The following is an 18,148-nucleotide window of genomic DNA, read 5'->3' as shown; positions in this document are numbered from 1 at the left end:
TTTAATGTGTGTGTCAGGGTCGGCTACAGTTGAACATCCGTACCTTACATTGAGAAACCAAGACTTGATATTATTAAGTGTTATGAATATACTTCAAATATATGAGCAATGCTTCTCTACCTTATTAATCTGTCCAGTCTGCCGACTACATCTTAACTAAGAAATAAATACCCTGTGGGCGAGCCGCGAGGGGCATCTTAACTTAGGGGTCTGCGTCGGTGCCCTAAGATTTCCGAACCCGTGAGGCTGTAATGGCTATGTCATATTTATGTCCATTCTGTAATATGCTTTACCTCTGACCGGTTTCAGGGGTTCTTCTACCTAGCAGCCCCCTGAGGTTAGGCTTTCCTGTTCAATGCCAAGCCATATCAACCAAGCTGTTTGTGCTAGCGACCCGCAGGCCCACATAACCATCATAATCCGGCTGATCCGGTAGCACACATCTGGGACTTCTGCTACTTATACTTCTTGATATGAAGCCAAGAATATGTATGATAGGGATCACGCAACCAGGAGTGTGGTCCTAGTAGCGCCCAGCAAAGGCAAGGCCAGGAGCCGAGACCTGACCCTTGCAGCCACAATTAGGGGAGTACTGGTAAACCAGTATTGCTTAATTAGATATCCAACACTGGTAAGCCAGCGGGTCACACAACTGTCAAAGACCCAATTACAGAGACAATGTTCCTGTTTCCTGACGAGCTAAACACTACCGTCATGGCGAGTTTGTATGGACAGAAGAGTATGACGGTATACCAGACACCCATGTGGCAGAGTATATGAATGAAAACAGTGGGTTTAGGACACTACTGTGAGTCCACCACTCTCCAAAAGGAAGTTGCGGAATCTGTCTCCTGGCACATGTAGTATCCAGCCATGACCTATTATTTTCTGGTGTTAATGATTTTAAGTTGTGAAAGAGCGTCAACAGTACACGTGAAATTTCGAGATGTTAACATCAAGAACACTCAATCCATAAAATGGGAATTTAAATAAACACATTTCGCTGTACAAGCCATGCGTGTGTCATCGAAAAAAAAAAAAAAAAAAAAGGCTACGCGCTCAAAGGTGTTGAAAGTAAGTACAATAAAACGGGTTGCAGCAGGAAGCTGAGCAATGAGCGGTGCTGAAGGTCGAAGTTATTCTAGAGGGACAGGCGGCTACGCTGCAACAGCCCATCACAATTATACTATACTAGCCGGGCATTCGAACCCGTGTTGTTTTAGCCCACTTCATGGTGAGCCAAAATTCAGGACGCTCTAACCCACTGGACCGCTCACCATGAGGCGGACTCGATCCCCCGGCTAGTCGCAGTGTTGTTATTGATTAATACCACCTGTTCGTGGTTACGATATTATATATACTGCTTGTGAAGGCTAGTACACCAAACGGGGAGTAGAATGAAATTAGCTCTGAGGCACCCATACCATCGTATGTCCTCGGATCACGGTACAACACCTAGCTCTGCTGGGTGCGTGATTTTTGTAGGATTGTATGGTCCAGTGGGTTAGAGCGTCGTGAATTTTCGCTCACCGTGAGGCGGGCTAAAACAACACGGGTTCGATCCCCCGGCTAGTCGCAGTCTATATATATATATATATATATATATATATATATATATATATATATATATATATATATATATATATATATATATATATAGATGGGGAGAGGGAGGTATTAGGTAGATGGCGAGAATATTTTGAGGAACTTTTAAATGTTGAGGAAGAAAGGGAGGCGGTAATTTCATGCACTGGCCAGGGAGGTATACCAAATTTTAGGAGTGAAGAAGAGCAAAATGTAAGTGTGGTGGAGGTACGTGAGGCATTACGTAGAATGAAAAGGGGTAAAGCAGCTGGAACTGATGGGATCATGACAGAAATGTTAAAAGCAGGGGGGGGGGATATAGTGTTGGAGTGGTTGGTACTTTTGTTTAATAAATGTATGAAAGAGGGGAAGGTACCTAGGGATTGGCGGAGAGCATGTATAGTCCCTTTATATAAAGGGAAAGGGGACAAAAGAGATTGTAAAAATTATAGAGGAATAAGTTTACTGAGTATACCAGGAAAAGTATACGGTAGGGTTATAATTGAAAGAATTAGAGGTAAGACAGAATGTAGAATTGCGGATGAGCAAGGAGGCTTCAGAGTGGGTAGGGGATGTGTAGATCAAGTGTTTACATTGAAGCATATATGTGAACAGTATTTAGATAAAGGTAGGGAAGTTTTTATTGCATTTAAGGATTTAGAAAAGGCATATGATAGAGTGGATAGAGGAGCAATGTGGCAGATGTTGCAAGTTTATGGAATAGGTGGTAAGTTACTAAATGCTGTAAAGAGCTTTTATGAGGATAGTGAGGCTCAGGTTAGGGTGTGTAGAAGAGAGGGAGAATACTTCCCGGTAAAAGTAGGTCTTAGACGGGGATGTGTAATGTCACCATGGTTGTTTAATATATTTATAGATGGGGTTGTAAAAGAAGTAAATGCTAAGGTGTTCGGGAGGGGTGGGATTAAATTATGGGGAATCAATTTCAAAATGGGAATTGACACAGTTACTCTTTGCTGATGATACTGTGCTTATGGGAGATTCTAAAGAAAAATTGCAAAGGTTAGTGGATGAGTTTGAGAATGTGTGTAAAGGTAGAAAGTTGAAAGTGAACATAGAAAAGAGTAAGGTGATGAGGGTATCAAATGATTTAGATAAAGAAAAATTGGATATCAAATTGGGGAGGAGGAGTATGGAAGAAGTGAATGTTTTCAGATACTTGGGAGTTGACGTGTCGGCGGATGGATTTATGAAGGATGAGGTTAATCATAGAATTGATGAGGGAAAAAAAGGTGAGTGGTGCGTTGAGGTATATGTGGAGTCAAAAAACGTTATCTATGGAGGCAAAGAAGGGAATGTATGAAAGTATAGTAGTACCAACACTCTTATATGGATGTGAAGCTTGGGTGGTAAATGCAGCAGCGAGGAGACGGTTGGAGGCAGTGGAGATGTCCTGTCTAAGGGCAATGTGTGGTGTAAATATTATGCAGAAAATTCGGAGTGTGGAAATTAGGAGAAGGTGTGGAGTTAATAAAAGCATTAGTCAGAGGGCAGAAGAGGGGTTGTTGAGGTGGTTTGGTCATTTAGAGAGAATGGACCAAAGTAGAATGACATGGAAAGCATATAAATCTATAGGGGAAGGAAAGAGGGGTAGGGGTCGTCCTCGAAAGGGTTGGAAAGAGGGGGTAAAGGAGGTTTTGTGGGCGAGGGGCTTGGACTTCCAGCAAGCGTGCATGAGCGTGTTAGATAGGAGTGAATGGAGACAAATGATACTTGGGACCTGACGATCTGTTGGAGTGTGAGCAGGGTAATATTTAGTGAAGGGATTCAGGGAAACCGGTTATTTTCATATAGTCGGACTTGAGTCCTGGAAATGGGAAGTACAATGCCTGCACTTTAAAGGAGTGGTTTGGGATATTGGCAGTTTGGAGGGATATGTTGTGTATCTTTATACGTATATGCTTCTAAACTGTTGTATTCTGAGCACCTCTGCAAAAGCAGTGATAATGTGTGAGTGTGGTGAAAGTGTTGAATGATGATGAAAGTATTTTCTTTTTGGGGATTTTCTTTCTTTTTTGGGTCACCCTGCCTCGGTGGGAGACGACCGACTTGTTGAAAAAAAAAATATATATATGTATTTGTATATATATATATTATATATATATATATATATATATATATATACACATTAACTCTCTGTATATGTAGATCATACTTTTGTGTATATTGCTAACTGCATTTTAGTTGTTACATCGATTAAGTCACATATGACTGAAATGGATGTCTTGGTGGCTAACATGAAAAAAAAAATAGAATGTACAGCGTAAAGCAGATAACCTATTTAAGAAAATGCAAGGTGAACTACAATGTTTCCTTAAATGGTGACTTAAATATTGGTTTCGCATTTTTTGCAATGCCCAAAATGCATTGTATTACTAGTGACTTTGTGCTTACCAATGTTTTATTACATGTAAACTGCATTATTTGTAAAGCGTTAAGGATGTCTTGATTATTTTTTCTGATAAAAGCAGCGAAGCATTAATGGAATAATTAGAGAGAAATCTTATATACGTATCTAAACACAGGCTGTCAAATTTATTTTCTAAACTAAATAATGCTTCAACTCCATTAATTGTTTTGATTTAAGCTTCAATAATACTAATATATTAAATCTAACCTGATTCACACTCTGAACGCAGACACTATAAAATACCAAAATGATCTTCAGAAATTATTTAGAAAAAGGAGGGTTGAATACATTGTTTGAGTCTTTCAATGAGAGTTGAAGATTGAGACACTTATGCAGCATATGGGAATCTTTATTCAGGAAACGTTTCGCCACACAGTGGCTTCATCAGTCCAATACAAAGAGGAAGGCGTAAGGAGAGGAGGAGAATGAGGTAATCAGTCCCTCAACCTGGAGTCGATGTGTTCAGTCCATCAATCTTGTAGATTGATGGACTGAACACATCGACTCCAGGCCGAGGGACTGATTACCTCATACTCCTCCTCTCCTTACGCCTTCCTCTTTGTATTGGACTGATGAAGCCACTGTGTGGCGAAACGTTTCCTGAATAAAGATTCCCATATGCTGCATAAGTGTCTCAATCTTCAACTTGTCGGTTTTTCAAACCATTCATCACAATGAGAGTTGTTTGGTGCAGATTATCATTGTGAATGGTTAAAAAAAATGTAAAAATTCTGTCGTCCTGAAATGGCGAGCACAATATTTTCTTCTAGATGCTAAGCTTAATTATAAGGATCATGGTTCGGCTTCTCATCTAATTTACTATGCCCTCATTCACAAGCTGAGCAACAACATAAATGCCAATAGATTGTAAATGATACAGCCGCTGTAATTCCTATGGGTGTTATAGACTAGATAACCACGCCGCAGTCAATTAGAGCATTTGAGTAGGAAAAACCGGGGCTAACATTCACGCTAGGGCTATTTTAGTGCTGATTCAATAAAGACAAATTTTCACACCGGATCAACAGTTTCAGTTTTACGTTTGTGTCCAACACTTATTATGTCATATTAGAAAAGACAGCATATATATTCCAAAAGCTGATTCTATTGCGAGTCCACAACTGCAACAATCTTGTTGAATCGGCTCCAGTATACCACATCCCTAATTAGACTCTTACCTCAGGCGTTAATTAATGCCTCTCCTATTATATTCATAAAAATGGGCCGTCCAGTAATGCCTTCTCAATACACTTTCAATAGCTGTAATTGCCAGAACTCGTGATTTGGCACGGCGTAACAGTTTTATCTCTTTACACTGCAAAGGAACGTAATCAGTAAATGAAGTAACTGATTAATCTCCTTCCTCTTTTCTTTACTGAAAGGAAGCTGTCATAAAGGACTTTGTGCACGCGTTAGGCCAGGAAGATTGGTCAGTCTCTGACTGACAAGCCCCAAGTGTTGACGTCAAAGCCTTTATGTAGTGGATGTGACGTGACGTTAAATTCTTATTTACTTCGGAATGCTCTGTCCCATTTTGCATTATTTTTTTACGTAATAATAAAAGGTCAATCTTTTTACATTCTCTTGTAATACAGCTTTAATTCCGTAAAAAAAAAATGCGGACTTTTTAAAATACAACACACACAATAGAATTTTCAGAGGAAAATAATAGGACTATTCAGTCAGTCTCTAGCTAAAAAAAAATTAGCACGTACTTCTAAAAGCAAATTTATCGTCGTTGTTTCACTAGGTGAGGGGGAATAAGCACCACCGGCCCACTTACACTCCTCTGACACTATTTACGTCTATTGCACACCTGCTGCCTCCGTCATCATGCTCCCTCTTCCCGCCCCTCCCCCATTCTACTCACATTCACAACTGTTGCCAAACTAGTGTTTTCCTATATAATTTCTAAGTGTAAATTAATCCAACTTTAATCCACTGTTTAGAGTTGTCCTGGTTAGATAGTTCAGCACTTTACTTATATCCTCTTATCTACCATTCTAATATCTTTACTACCACTGCTGCTACCATTACTACAAGTATCTCGCTCCATGTCACCTGAATTTCCTAGTTGTATCCGTATTAGGACTGAAGAAGGTACTCATGGCGAAACTTTCTTTAATAATTGCCTTTAACTGTACTTATATCTTTATCCACGCAATTGTCCTATTTTGTCTCACAAACGAGTACAGGCTCATTGTTGTCTTACTTCAAAGTTTATTGATACAGGGAATTAACAGACTTTACAGTCTTAGTATAGCCATGGGACTTTTGGACAAATTCAAACAGGCAACTGCCTTGCCTTCAGGATTATGTTTCTCAGTACTCTCATTTTTTATGAGCCATTTCTATGATATTTATTCGTTCATCTCGGTCGATTATGTAGATTGAGGACATGGAGTCCATCACTCTGTGATCATGTATGATTTGTTTTAATCAGGTCATTCATAATAAGTCTTTGGGCTATCATTTTGTATGTGTCAAGATAAACAAAAGAAACCATACCCCCGGCCGGGATTGAACCCGCGGTCATAGAGTCTCAAAACTCCAGCCCGTCGCGCTAACCACTAGACCAGCTAGTGGCTAGCTGGTCTAGTGGTTAGCGCGACGGGCTGGAGTTTTGAGACTATGACCGCGGGTTCAATCCCGGCCGGGGGTATGGTTTATTTGCAATCGTGTCATTACGATTTCTTAAGTCATGTAAACAAAAGAATATAGGAATGGTGGAACACTACTATAGCACTACCAGCAGGTTCAACCTCACCCACCCATACCTACTCATGTACTCACCTGTCCAACATTTTTGAAGCTACTCAAAGTTCTTGCCTCAATGATGCTATCCTGAAGCTTCTCATCCACAACCCACACTGCTAAACAAATGCCTTCCTATATCATTGCTTAACCAATTGTTTTCCCAATTCGAATTCATTATTCCGAGTTGGAGATCAACTTCGTCATCCTTGTTCAGTAAAAAGACAAATGCCGCATTAGTTGCATTTGTGTCCTTGTACTTAACACATTGTCGGTAATTCTACCAATATTAATACATTCGTCATCCTTCTCTAATGTGTTTTTCGACAGGCAATAAAATGGAAACGGAGACACAAACGAGCTCTTCACTGACTTTACTGGTTAATAAAGGTTCACATTATACTGTATTTGTAAACATAAGAATGGAGTAATACTACACCAGGCCTACTGGCCTATACACGAGAGGTCCTTATCAAAACCACCCATTCCCACTCACTATTTGTTTCTATTGGGTCAGTATTTTATACCATTTCTCCCCAGACAAAATAAAAAAACGTTGAAAATAAGGCAGGTATGGCATTATAATAAGCCATCCTAAATTAGATTTATAAAGGATATGTTCTTATGAAAACGTAATTAAGAAAATGTGATTTTGGTGCCATTTTTCTAACATCCCTGCGCAAATTAGAATCCCTAGGTTATTAACCTAACGAAGCAACGTGTACTACGCCTTATTTTCATTCGTGTCCTCCCTTAGGATGCGACTCGATAATCTACTCATATGTACTAGACGAACATGAGCAGATGTAAGGAGGCTTCTCTCAGCTCGCTCGGAAATCTGATCCTGATTCTTTTAATTGAATCAAATGTTCTACCAGGGTTTACTATTACTAAGTGCCAACATTCTAGTTGTCTTAATAATCACTCAGACTGGAACAGAATAAAAATATCGGAAAAATTATCCAAACTCCGATTACAAGTGAATGGTACAATTATGGACACCAAGAACGTTTATGCGAATCCAGTGAGTTTTTATTAGATAATGAGTTATTACAATTGTAATTCCCGCGTACATAAATTTTAATGCATAAACTCGAATAATTACTACTACATTCATGGAAGTGCGCTGACCCATACAGCGTCTAGAGAAACGGTAGGTATTTAGGTTAGCTTCAAGTTATTAGAGCACAAACCCAACGCCTCAGATCAAGGGAGACATCTCAGTGTGTAGTTTATCGATATCTGTCAATCAAATTCTAAGATTTTGAACCCAAAATTATTAAGGCTTGGGTTGTACATTTGATCCAGGCCAAGATGAACATGGATTATATATTTTAGCCAAGTTGTATGAATGCACCTAGGAAATTTTAAGTAAAAATCTGTCAGTTTAAAAAAAATAACCTCCTTAATTCACTCTTTCGAGATATTTCTGATCCCATGTCTGACAGAACCAGACCGAGGCTCTTACTGCCAGTGTTTGAAACAGTCCTGAACTACATATAATATAAAAATCATTGGGTTTAAATTAAAATAGTAATTTTTGGACGGTTTCACCCACGTCTTGCATCGTCACACATTTTGTGATGTTATCACACCTATAGTGTCCAAGCAGGGAAGGCAACAAAGGAGGATCTATTAAATACTGATACTTACCGATAAGGATGGCTCCCAACACTTCGAATATAGTTGCCAGGATGCAAGCTTTGCGTAGGGTCAGCACACCAGAGCCCACAGACGTGCCAAAGGAATTAGCAACATCATTGGCTCCCACGCCGAAGGCCAATATAAAGGCGATGATGAAGCCAGCTATGACGAAGGGCAAGAGCTCCTCTGCGAAGGGCTCCATTGTGTTTGTGTGTGTGTGTTGAAAAGGACGAGAGAAACCCGAAGTGACTACGAAGAGCTTTGAGACGTACTAAAGTGAGCAGTCTTATACTAAAGTGATAGTATTTAAATTAAAATATATCTAGAGTTAGGAACCTTGAAAATAGATTTAATATTAAAGAATATCGAATATAGTATTACTTTATTCTTAACTGGGTGAGAATGGGATGTACTGAATATAACGTAAGAATGAGATGACAGGTAACAAGAAAGCTGCGAGTGTAAAAATATGGAATGAGTGGAAACGATTGAAATAGATTAAGATGAAAGTGTGTGTCACAGGAGTGTGTGAATGTGGAAGGAGCAGGCGAGGGAGTAGCTCCGAGCGGAGACCTGCGGGAGGAAGAACTTATCAGATGGTGATTCACTTACCTAGAAGAACAGAGCCCAGGATCTCTGCCACAGTAGCGATGATGCATGCCTGCCGTAGTGTCAACACCTTCGCTCCTACGCTCGTGCCGAAAACGTTAGCAACGTCGTTAGCACCCACGCCAAAGGCGAGTATAAACGCCAGGATGAATCCAAATATTATAATCCAGAGTGTGGAGGAGTGCCATTCAGCCATGGAGGAAGAATCAGGGAGGCTGGGTACGAGTGTGGTGGTGGAGATGATGTCCAGGCTCGGGGTATCAGCGTACGCGGCACCCATCACCAGGGCCACTGATAATAGTGCCACTACTCGCATTGTACTCAATATTCAAAGTTCAACGCGAAAAGAAGCACACGACACGAGCAGGAGGAGTGGACCACGTGGGTCTGGCTGGCAGCTAATGCGGCGATGTGTGGCAGCTACCTGACTAGAGTGGGACGAGTGACCAAGTCTTACTGCAGCTCGCAGGCCTCCCAGCCTTTATATACCCATCCTCACTATGACCACGCCTTACCCTCCTGCCGGAGCCCCGCCTACTTCAAAGACCACAGCTCTGCACCCCATAATATTTTATATAGCCTCTAACATGGATGCTCAGAAAGACTGACAAACTTAACTGACATGTGATAACGACCTCGAAAGTGAGACCAGAGGTTACAGGCTTGCTTCTTAGCAGTGGGCTTACATACTTAACAGGTACGTGCTACTTCATGCCCAGCGTATCACGGGGCCCCCACCGGCGCAGAACAACACCTACCAGGGTGTTGACTCCACGACATTTTGACTACCAGCGACACTATTTGGCGACCGCAATGTTGTTCCGAGTCCCTAGTACCAGTGCTGCTGTAGTGCATGGGCAATTCTACTAGTGCTGTGATGCAGCTGTAGTGTACAAACCATTACCCATATGATAAAAATGTGAAGAATAAACTAGTGCGGCAATAACTAGGACGTACACACGCGTTTATATACTCATAGGTCGAGTCCTGCCCATATGTCACAAGTGACGTCAGTGTTCAAAAACTAAAATCAGTTTGAGTTAGACCTGCCTAACATGGGCCGGTAGTCGTGCTGCAGTGCTCCTTTATGTTCTTAAACTCAAGATTACGATACCCAGTAGCTCCGTTGCGCGAGTCTCCTCAATCTTTTTTTTTTTACAAAAGTTGTTTACATGACATGCCTGTTTTTATATTACACTTCATCTCAACACCTGTGTTTTATCCCACATGTTATTCACTTTGTAATACTCTTAAATAGCACTCCCTGATAGAACATTAAAATGGTATAAAATACCGACAGGTTGTTAGGTAAGACACATATGCAACAGTTAGGTATCTTTATTATGAAACGTTTCGCCTACACAGTAGGCTTCTTCAGTCAAGTACAGAAAAGTTGATAGAAGCAGAAGATACTAGAAGACGATGTAATCAGTCCATCACCCTTAAAGTTTTGAGGTGGTCAGTCCCTCAGTCTGGAGAGGAGCATTGTTCCATTGTTTCATACTATGGAACAATGCTCCTCTCCAGACTGAGGGACTGACCACCTCAAAACTTTAAGGGTGATGGACTGATTACATCGTCTTCAAGTATCTTCTGCTTCTATCAACTTTTCTGTACTCGACTGAAGAAGCCTACTGTGTAGGCGAAACGTTTCGAAATAAAGATACCTAACTGTTGCATATGTGTCTTACCTGTTAAGAACATGTGATAAACGGTTTAGAACATATGGAGGAACACTACAGCAGGCCTACTGGCCCATACTAGGCAGGGCCTTCTCGAACCCAATCCCACTAACAAAAATGTCTGCCCAGCCCGTTTTCAATGTTACCTGCGGAATATGCTTTGATAAGAACATAATAATGGAGGAACACTGTGCATATCTCTTGTCTACTTGTTGGAACTGCATAACACTGTTATAACAATACTTGATAGATGATGTTCAGTCTTCATGAACCTGACTCGGCAAGGATCAACAGTCATCAATAATAATGGAATCATGCTTCAAACTATTACTTCATATCCTCCTTCGTCTCTTCTATATTCTCTGTATTGAATTATTACGCGTACTATCTTGTTATACATCACTTATTCCTTAAGTGAATGTGACCTGGCCTGACTAGGTTAGGGCATTGGCTTAAGCCGGTAGGAGACTTGACCTGCCTCGCATGGGCCAGTAGGCCTGCTGCAATGTTCCTTCTTTATGTTCGCCGCCACTAGTAACACCTAGGCTGTGGATAATAAGTTATGGCTCCATGGGTTGGAGGTAATTTTTTTCACAAAGGTCATCTCCACTGTTATGGTACTGCGTGCTGGTCGGGTGAGGCAGCTTTATCTTTCCCTGATTCACCACTCCCACCACCGAGTCAATAACCTGACCAAGACACCTCAGATACTTCACCCCTACATTCACTCGCCTCTCATAAGAAGATCACTGCAAAGGCTAACTAAGAATTTACACAACTATTCCCACGTATGTCTAGCATACTCTTACAACTAAGTGCCTGCTTCAATGAGGCTACATGGACGCTTACTTTTTGTTTTGCTAATTAGCCAATAAGTCTTTTGATAAAAAAAAAAAAAACACTAAGAAACAGACCTGGTCGTTAAGGCTGGGTCATCATTGCAGTCTCAAGCTGCAGAAACACACGCCCTCACATTGCTTCACCACTGCTGATATTTCATCCAGCTTCCTGTGACCTATTTCCTACATCCTTGACCTTTATCCTACACCTCTGTCAAAGTACATAGAGTAAATCAAATACCAACAGACTACTGCACCCGAATTAAACTTTTTATACTAGAAAGGCTAAGTAATACAAGTAGCAAATTTGAAGTAACTCTTCGATCTAGGTTCATATATAGAATAAGCATAAGAAGTCTATGGACAATATAAGCACACTGAGGCAATAGTTTTTATAACCTTTTACTCATGTGCAAGTTGATTGTTCTACCATACTGTATTACTACTACGACTAATATTACTACTACTACCACTAGTATTTTGCAGATGAATGGTTCAGAGAACCGACATGTTGATAAATTAGACACATGTGCAACATGTTGCACATGTGTCTAATTTATCACCACTAGTATTACACCTCACTCTAAGCCTATATATACCCTCTGTATCCATGTATTGTTTGTAACGGCTTGATAAAGCTCCTGGAGAGCAAAACGTTGCCACAATAAAATGACACATTAGCTGCACTTGTTCCCTGTACGTTCTAGCAAGAACTATGAACAGTATGGTATAAACCTTGGTAATAAATACCGACAAGTTGGTTTAGAAAGACACGTAAGCAAACACTGACATATTTATTAGAAAACGTTTCGGTCCTGGGACCTTGATCACTTCTAACATGTTGATAAATTAGACACATGTGCAACTCTTGGGTATCTTTATTGAGGAAACGTTTCGCCACACAGTGGCTTCATCAGTCCATACGTAAAGTAAAAGGACACAAGTGCAACTAATGTGACATTTATTGTGGCAACGTTTCGCTCTCCAGGAGCTTGATAAAGCTCCTGGAGAGCGAAACGTTGCCACAATAAATGTCACATTAGTTGCACTTGTGTCCTTTTACTTTACATATTGTCGGTAATTCTACCAACTTTATTACAGTCCATACGTAGGAGAAACTTGAAGAACAGGAGGAGAATGAGGTAATCAGTCCCTCAACCTTGAGTCGATGTGTTCAGTCCATCAATCTTGAATAGAATACGGCATATGAGCGGAGAAGCAGTTTATAAACCGTATGGCAGGAGAGGTGCAGCAGTCATAGGTGGTGTCACATTTGTTCAATGGCGAAACGTTTCCTTAGTAAAGATACCCGAGTTGCACATGTGTCTAATTTATCAACATGTCGGTTCTCTGAACCATTCATCTACACTTCTAACATGAAGTGATCAAGGTCCCAGGACCGAAACGTTTTCTAATAAATATGTCATAGTGTTTGCTTACGTGTCTTTCTAAACCATGAACAGTATATACGGTTGAACATTAAAATGGTATAAAATACCGACAGATTGTTAGGTAAGACACATATGCAACAGTTAGGTATCTTTATTTCGAAACGTTTCGCCTACACAGTAGGCTTCTTCAGTCGAGTACAGAACATAAGAACGAAGGAACACTGCAGAAGGCCTACTGGCCCATGCAAGGCAGGTCCAAGTCTCCTACCGGCTTAAGCCAATGCACCCAACCTAGTCAGGTCAGGTCACATTGACTTAAGGGAGGAACACGGCAACCGACCTGGTAGCACAAGCTATCAGGTCTAACTCACACCCACCCACATCTACTCATGTATTTATCCAACCTATTTTTAAAGCTACACAACGTTCTGGCCTCTATAACGGTATTTGGGAGTTTGTTCCACTCATCCACAACTCTATTACCAAACCAGTACTTTCCTATATCCTTCCTGAATCTGAATTTTTCCAACTTAAAACCATTGCTGCGAGTCCTGTCTAGGCTAGATATTTTCAGCAGAAGAGACTTGGAGACGATGTTTGAAACTTTGGAACAATGCTCTTCTCCAGACTGAGGGACTGATCACCTCAAAACTTTAAGGGTGATGGACTGATTACATCGTTTCCAAGTCTCTTCTGCTTCTATCAACTTTTCTGTACTCGACTGAAGAAGCCTACTGTGTAGGCGAAACGTTTCGAAATAAAGATACCTAACTGTTGCATATGTGTCTTACCTAACAGTATATAAGAACATAAGAACATAAGAACGAAGGAACACTGCAGAAGGCCTACTGGCCCATGCGAGGCAGGTCCAAGTCCCTACCGGCTTAAGCCAATGCACCCAACCTAGTCAGGTCAGGTCACATTGACTTAAGGGAGGAACACGGCAACCGACCTGTTAGCACAAGCTATCAGGTCTAACTCACACCCACCCACATCTACTCATGTATTTATCCAACCTATTTTTAAAGCTACACAACGTTCTGGCCTCTATAACGGTACTTGGGAGTTTGTTCCACTCATCCACAACTCTATTACCAAACCAGTACTTTCCTATATCCCTCCTGAATCTGAATTTTTCCAACTTAAAACCATTGCTGCGAGTCCTGTCTAGGCTAGATATTTTCAGCACACTATTTACATCCCCTTTATTTATTCCTGTCTTCCACTTATAAACCTCAATCATATCCCCCCTAATTCTACGTCTTTCTAGAGAGTGCAGTTTCAGGGCCCTTAGTCTATCCTCATAGGGAAGGTTTCTGATACATGGGATCATCTTTGTCATCCTCCTTTGTACATTTTCCAGAGAATTTATATCCATTCTGTAATACGGTGACCAAAACTGTGCAGCATAATCTAAATGAGGCCTAACCAAGGATGTATAGAGTTGAAGAACAACCTGAGGACTCCTATTATTTATGCTTCTTGATATGAAGCCAAGGATTCTATTAGCTTTATTGCGAACACTTATGCACTGTTGTCTTGGTTTCAGATTACTGCTAACCAGAACTCCTAAATCTTTTTCGCAATCCGTAATATTAAGATCTACATTATTTAGTTTATATGTGGCATGGTTATTGTCCTGTCCAACATTTAGAACTTTGCATTTGTCTATATTAAACTGCATCTGCCACTTCTCCGACCACTGCATCAGTCTATTCAAATCTTCCTGGAGTGCTCGAATGTCCTCGTCAGAATGAATTCGACGGCCTATTTTGGTCTCATCGGCAAACTTGCCGATGTCGCTCTTTATGCCCTCATCTATGTCGTTTATGTAGATTGTGAACAGCAGGGGGCCCAACACTGACCCCTGTGGAACACCGCTCGTGACGCTTCCCCACTCTGATTTCTCCCCATTTATGCAAACTCTCTGCTGCCTATTTGTCAACCATGCCTCTATCCAGGAAAAAATTTCTCCTCCTATTCCATGTGCTTTAATTTTCCTCAATAGTCTCTGATGTGGGACCCTGTCAAAAGCCTTACTGAAGTCCATATACACAATATCATATTCATTACCATGATCTACCTCCTCAAATACCTTAGTGAAAAAAGTTAATAAATTCGTAAGGCGCACGAGGGGCTAGAATCGCGATCCGCCCTTCTGTTTATTCACTGACAGTGTATTACAACTTAAGAGTTCATACGATAATTAAATTGTAATCTGTAAAATAAAAAAAACAGTTCTCTGTTGAGCTGAAAAAGTGTTTCTTGTAAAACTAGTGTTGCATATTACGATCGATTAGGCAATGCCCGAGTATTTTTTCAGATCCAAGTTTCTCATGTTCTGTGATAATTTTAAATACTGTATTAAACAACTAATCTTCGTCATACGGGAGAAAATAAACTGAAACACAACGTACGAGTATCATTATAGTATTTAAGTGACGTTTCGCCCCCAGGGGATTTATGAATCTAAAACCGTAAAATGGTATAAAATACCGACCTGTTGTTAGGTATGACATATGCAACAGTTAGGTATCTTTATTTCGAAACGTTTCGCCTACACAGTAGGCTTTTTCAGTCGAGTACAGAAAAGTTGATAAGTATCTTCTGCTTCTATCAACTTTTCTGTACTCGACTGAAGAAGCCTACTGTGTAGGCGAAACGTTTCGAAATAAAGATACCTAACTGTTGCATATGTGTCTTACCTAACAACTCATTTCTAATGTCTATATTAGATTAATAAAGTCCCTTATGGGAGAAACACTTCTTTAAAAATGATACGAAGGTGTTGCTCATGTCTTATTCCACCATTTATTACATCTTATGCCTATGATCTAGTTATAAATAAAGTCTTTCTCAACTATTCTCATGTGAACATCAAAATGGTATACAATACCGACAGGTTGTTAGGTAAGACACATATGCAACAGTTAGACAACTTTATTCCGAAACGACTGAAGAAGCCTACTGTGTAGGCGAAACGTTTCGGAATAAAGTTGTCTAACTGTTGCATATGTGTCTTACCTATTCTCATGTGATTATCTCGAGTATCGTCGTTGCCTCCAGTTTATTTATCAACAAATTCCATACAACGCTTTTCTTTTGCTGAGTTTGCTCAAGGTCCATGTGTCCACTGAGAGCCATGACTTTGCTCAAGGTCTGCCTCTCCATGTCTCAGTAGCCGCCGCCTAGCAACTCTAACCTTATGAGTAAACGCCTCACCGATGTTCAGTTTAATCCAGAGCGCGCGGGGAGAGACTGGGATGGTGATATACGTACTGGCATTTCTTGGGCACTAGCCTTAAGCTTCCGCTCTCCCTCTATTGGGGTCCGATGACTAGGTTTGTGTATTGAAGTGATAAGTAGTCTTCGCACCCCATCTCCTGTCCAACACGGACATTGGCCACTAGTTGATCGAGAAGGGTTGGATTTGGGAGGGACCTGCTTAGCATGAGCCAATAGGCTTGCTGCAGTGCTCCTCAGTTCTTGCCTTCTTGTTTCTACTAGTGGGTCCCGCCTCCTGCAACATCTTCGAGACCTTCCCCTCCGGCGAATCAACCATCATCATTATGCTTCAGCTTCACACTGTTCCAGGCTATGAAGCTAAACTCTTCTCCAGGCTGTGGAACTGACCACCTCAAGAAGTCCTTCAAGGTTGAAAGATTGATCACATCTCTACGTCTCCACTGTTGTTGCTGCTGTCTCCATATTTCTCCTCCATGTGATTGAAGAAGCCTACCGTGTAGGCGAGACGTTTCAACTACAAAGGTACCCTACTGTTGCACATGTCTTACTCATCTGATTGTCGGAATTGTACACAATTTTCATCAAGAACATTAACCTCTGGCTGATTGTTATATAAAGATCTACGCCGTAATACAAGATATTTCAACGGAGCACCATCACCTGACTTCGACTTCATGGAGTGGTTATATACGTGGCGTGGGGGGGCAAGGAACCCGTATTGATGGGTGTAGGCGTGAAACCATCGCAGATGGGCGTGTGGAGGTAGCCTTCGCGAGGTGAGGCATGCATGTATCGCACCTGTGGCAAAATCCTGGACATCTGTAACGTAAACACTTGCAAGATAGTAAACAGTGCATTAGCAAATAAATCATGGAAAAATAAGTAGATGTTAATTAAGGATTATATGAATGAAAATTAAATAATTTACTGTATGAACCTTAAGGTTTAGCACTGTGATTAGTTCGTGAAGAAATTATTAAAATAAAATCTATAATATTTCATTTATCATTTAAAAAAAGTAAAAACAAGCTTAGAGAAAAATATTTCTTACACTATTACAACCTGAACATTTAACAGAAGACATCCATGCACTCGAAAAAGATTGCTCTCACAACAAACTTGGCTAGGCTCCATTAAACATATAACTTAACTCGTTCTGGCAACTCGCTTTTTTTCCACTAGCACTTTTTAAGATAACCAAAACGTGATTAATTTAAATCTCATTTATGCCGATTCATTCATCGCTCTAAACTCACTAAGCGCAAATCATGCAACATAACCGTGGTGTTAAACCTTGACAATAGATAACTAAACAGTAACTCAAACTATGTACGTTGATTTTCTGGCCGCTATAAAAACGCATGCATAATAATGGCGGGTTAAACGGTAGTAGCAGCAATGTAAGTGAAGGTTGTCTCACTTCCTGCTCACATAGTGGATACACCGCTAATGTGTACGTGTTACCCATGTATAATATTGTCTCCTGTGACACTTGAGACTTTCTTTAAAATAAATTTGCATACATCAGAAGTGTGCAAGTACCCTGTTTTATATGACAGTTACACATTGGGAACAAAAGTAAGGTGTATTTACCTGTCACATTTCATTACACAAAATGGCTTTCATACACCAACTATTGAAATCTGCCAGCCTGAGCTGGGAGATTTTAGTCTCCCCCCTCTCATCTTGACACTGAGATGGAGGCAAAGAAGCTAACCTTCCTCCTGATTCTACGTCTTGTCCGTAAGAGTGATGCAGGAGAGATGGAAAAAATCTCACAGTGGAAAGAATAAGTATAACCCATCTTTACAACGCATATAACATGCGTATTGTTTACAATTATCTAAGCCTCTGTAATGTCTCCCTCACTTCAGGTAATACCCTCCCTCTCCCCTCAATAATCTTACTGACATTTAAATATGGAGGTGGCTTACTGTTCAGAAATCGACGTAATGTAATGCAGATATCTGA

General features: G+C 40.6%; 1 protein-coding gene across 9 annotated transcripts in view; it reads right to left on the bottom strand.

Moving 5' to 3' along the window:
* The window catches only part of NaPi-III (Na[+]-dependent inorganic phosphate cotransporter type III), a 241,285-nt gene that overhangs the window by 14,406 nt on the left and 208,731 nt on the right, over positions 1 to 18,148 (bottom strand). For 5 of the 9 annotated variants that reach the window (XM_053785661.2, XM_053785658.2, XM_053785662.2 and 2 more), the window contains one exon: positions 8,420 to 8,983. The exons of 2 other annotated variants lie outside the window; for them this stretch is intronic. In XM_053785661.2, coding sequence (XP_053641636.1) covers positions 8,420 to 8,612 — 193 coding nt within the window. In that variant the 5' untranslated portion in view covers positions 8,613 to 8,983. Of the gene's footprint in view, positions 1 to 8,419; positions 8,984 to 9,022; positions 9,498 to 18,148 lie in introns of those variants that run through there. 2 more of the 9 variants (XM_053785656.2, XM_053785657.2) reach the window with 1 other exon arrangement.

Source organism: Cherax quadricarinatus, chromosome 35, assembly GCF_038502225.1.
Source record: "Cherax quadricarinatus isolate ZL_2023a chromosome 35, ASM3850222v1, whole genome shotgun sequence".
NCBI lineage: Eukaryota > Metazoa > Arthropoda > Malacostraca > Decapoda > Parastacidae > Cherax > Cherax quadricarinatus.
The sequence above is the reverse complement of the archived record's forward strand: the minus strand, read 5'-3'. Positions and strand labels throughout refer to the sequence as shown.